Below are 1,786 nucleotides of genomic sequence, written 5' to 3' on the forward strand. Positions count from 1 at the left end.
TATGCTGTCTAGTAAACTATTTCTACATAAATAAAATGTCTAGTAAACTTATTTTTTACTTGTGCGGTGTACGAAAATGTGATTGTGTCACCGTCAAACCCCTCAATCTTGGGGAGGGAAGTTTTCTGGTAATTGATATTATCTGGGCAGATAACACAACTGTTGGGAAATTCTTTTACTGTAATAATAATCCCTTTACTGTAATAAGGTTTTGATGCATATTTTTATTATAAAACAACGTCGAACTCAGACAAATGCTACATAAACTGGACCTTTAGGTACCACAAAAATCATTCACAATTGCCTCATCCCACGGCCCATTAATATTGTTTTTATGCCTCTGCAATCGCACAAACAGAAACGGACAGAATAGATTGACAAAAACAAGTACACAGCTGTATGTCCAGAAAATGGTCAATGAAATTTTCAGTAACAGATAGAAACAGACTGCGATTGTTGCTAGCAGCAGTGGAAAACTAAAAATTCGGGCCACCAAGATTGGTCCTAGCGCAAAATATACCGCTGCAACCTCGAGTAGCACAAACGCGTGAAACGAAGAGGACAATCGAGAGGCTAAGCAAATTGAACCAAAGATTGCCGCATTCAATGAAATTGCTTTCGATACTATCGCAGCCGATACTCCATAATCGAAAAATATAAGATGTAGGGCCAGCATAAGGAAGGTCGTTGAGAAGATCGTATCGGTACTGACGCTGTCTGTGAGGGTGTGTAGTAACGGGGAAAAGATATATCCGAACACCAGTACAGCGATGGCGGTTTTCGAGTCCTCAATTATGCTGCTTAGTCGAAGGTTCCGGCCGGTGTATATGAAATAGCCAATTATGGTTCCGACACTCGCTTTGCCCAGAATGTTTTGTGGACTGACACCCTCGGTATAGAGATAGTAGAACACGATCAGAAATGTAGTGACATTTGCAATCTGTTGGCTTAGGCGTGAAGCACCAAGAAATGCTTCGTAGAATGTGTAGGTCCGAAGATTTTGGTTTGTTTTCAACTCCTGCAGGAAGCTCGGATCGGTATAGTTGTCTTCATAGTCGGAGTTTTCATATAGATTTTTCTTCCATGGCTTTCGTTGGTTGCGATCCATTGATTATTATTAATAGTTAAAAATTTCAATACCAACTATGATTATGAAAATAGTGTTATGTATCTTTTGGATTAATGTTCGGACGACACTAGGACCACTAGGACACGATATGTTTTTATTGTTGCTTTTTGACGTTTCTGAAATATACCCACTACCCAGTATAGATACTATATTCATAGTTAGGCGGACTCAAATACCGGAAAACTGGCAGCTCTTATTTCAGAAAGAAAACACTGGCATCCCATGCAAATGTTTAAGCACTACCCTCTAAGAACGGTTGGTTTCAAAATAGTCCAATGAAGGACGTTCGTTAGACCAATTTGGACGACGTCCAAATAACCGTTCAACAAACGTCCAATGTTGGATCCTTGTTGAACGATTTTGAAACAATTTTTTGGACGTCTCAGTGGGTAGCTTAACAGTTTTATTGTTGACGTCATTAGTAAGAACTTTGCATGTACGAATTGCAATACAAATTTGAAGATGTGATGTGGTTTCACATATTTGCGATTATCTCCTGGTGATACACAAAAAATATTGTTTATTTATGTTTATCTGCGCTCGATAAAACAAGGAAAGAGTAAAACAATCCTCACCATAATCACAATACCTTTTCCATATACATCCGAAAAGAACATGTTATGTGACGTCATGCTCGATTGGCTCCGGCATTTGACA

General features: G+C 38.9%; 1 protein-coding gene across 1 annotated transcript; it reads right to left on the reverse strand.

Annotated features, from left to right (window-relative positions):
- Nucleotides 1-219: 219 nt before the first annotated feature.
- On the reverse strand, nucleotides 220-1,220 carry LOC131693984 (phosphatidylinositol N-acetylglucosaminyltransferase subunit C-like). The gene has a single exon (XM_058982304.1). It carries the CDS (start codon nucleotides 1,106-1,108, stop codon nucleotides 275-277), a length of 834 nt encoding a protein of 277 aa, XP_058838287.1. The 5' UTR covers nucleotides 1,109-1,220; the 3' UTR covers nucleotides 220-274.
- Between the last annotated feature and the right edge of the window lie 566 nt (nucleotides 1,221-1,786).

The sequence above is a fragment of the Topomyia yanbarensis genome, chromosome 3, assembly GCF_030247195.1.
Source record: "Topomyia yanbarensis strain Yona2022 chromosome 3, ASM3024719v1, whole genome shotgun sequence".
NCBI classification, from domain to species: Eukaryota; Metazoa; Arthropoda; class Insecta; order Diptera; family Culicidae; genus Topomyia; species Topomyia yanbarensis.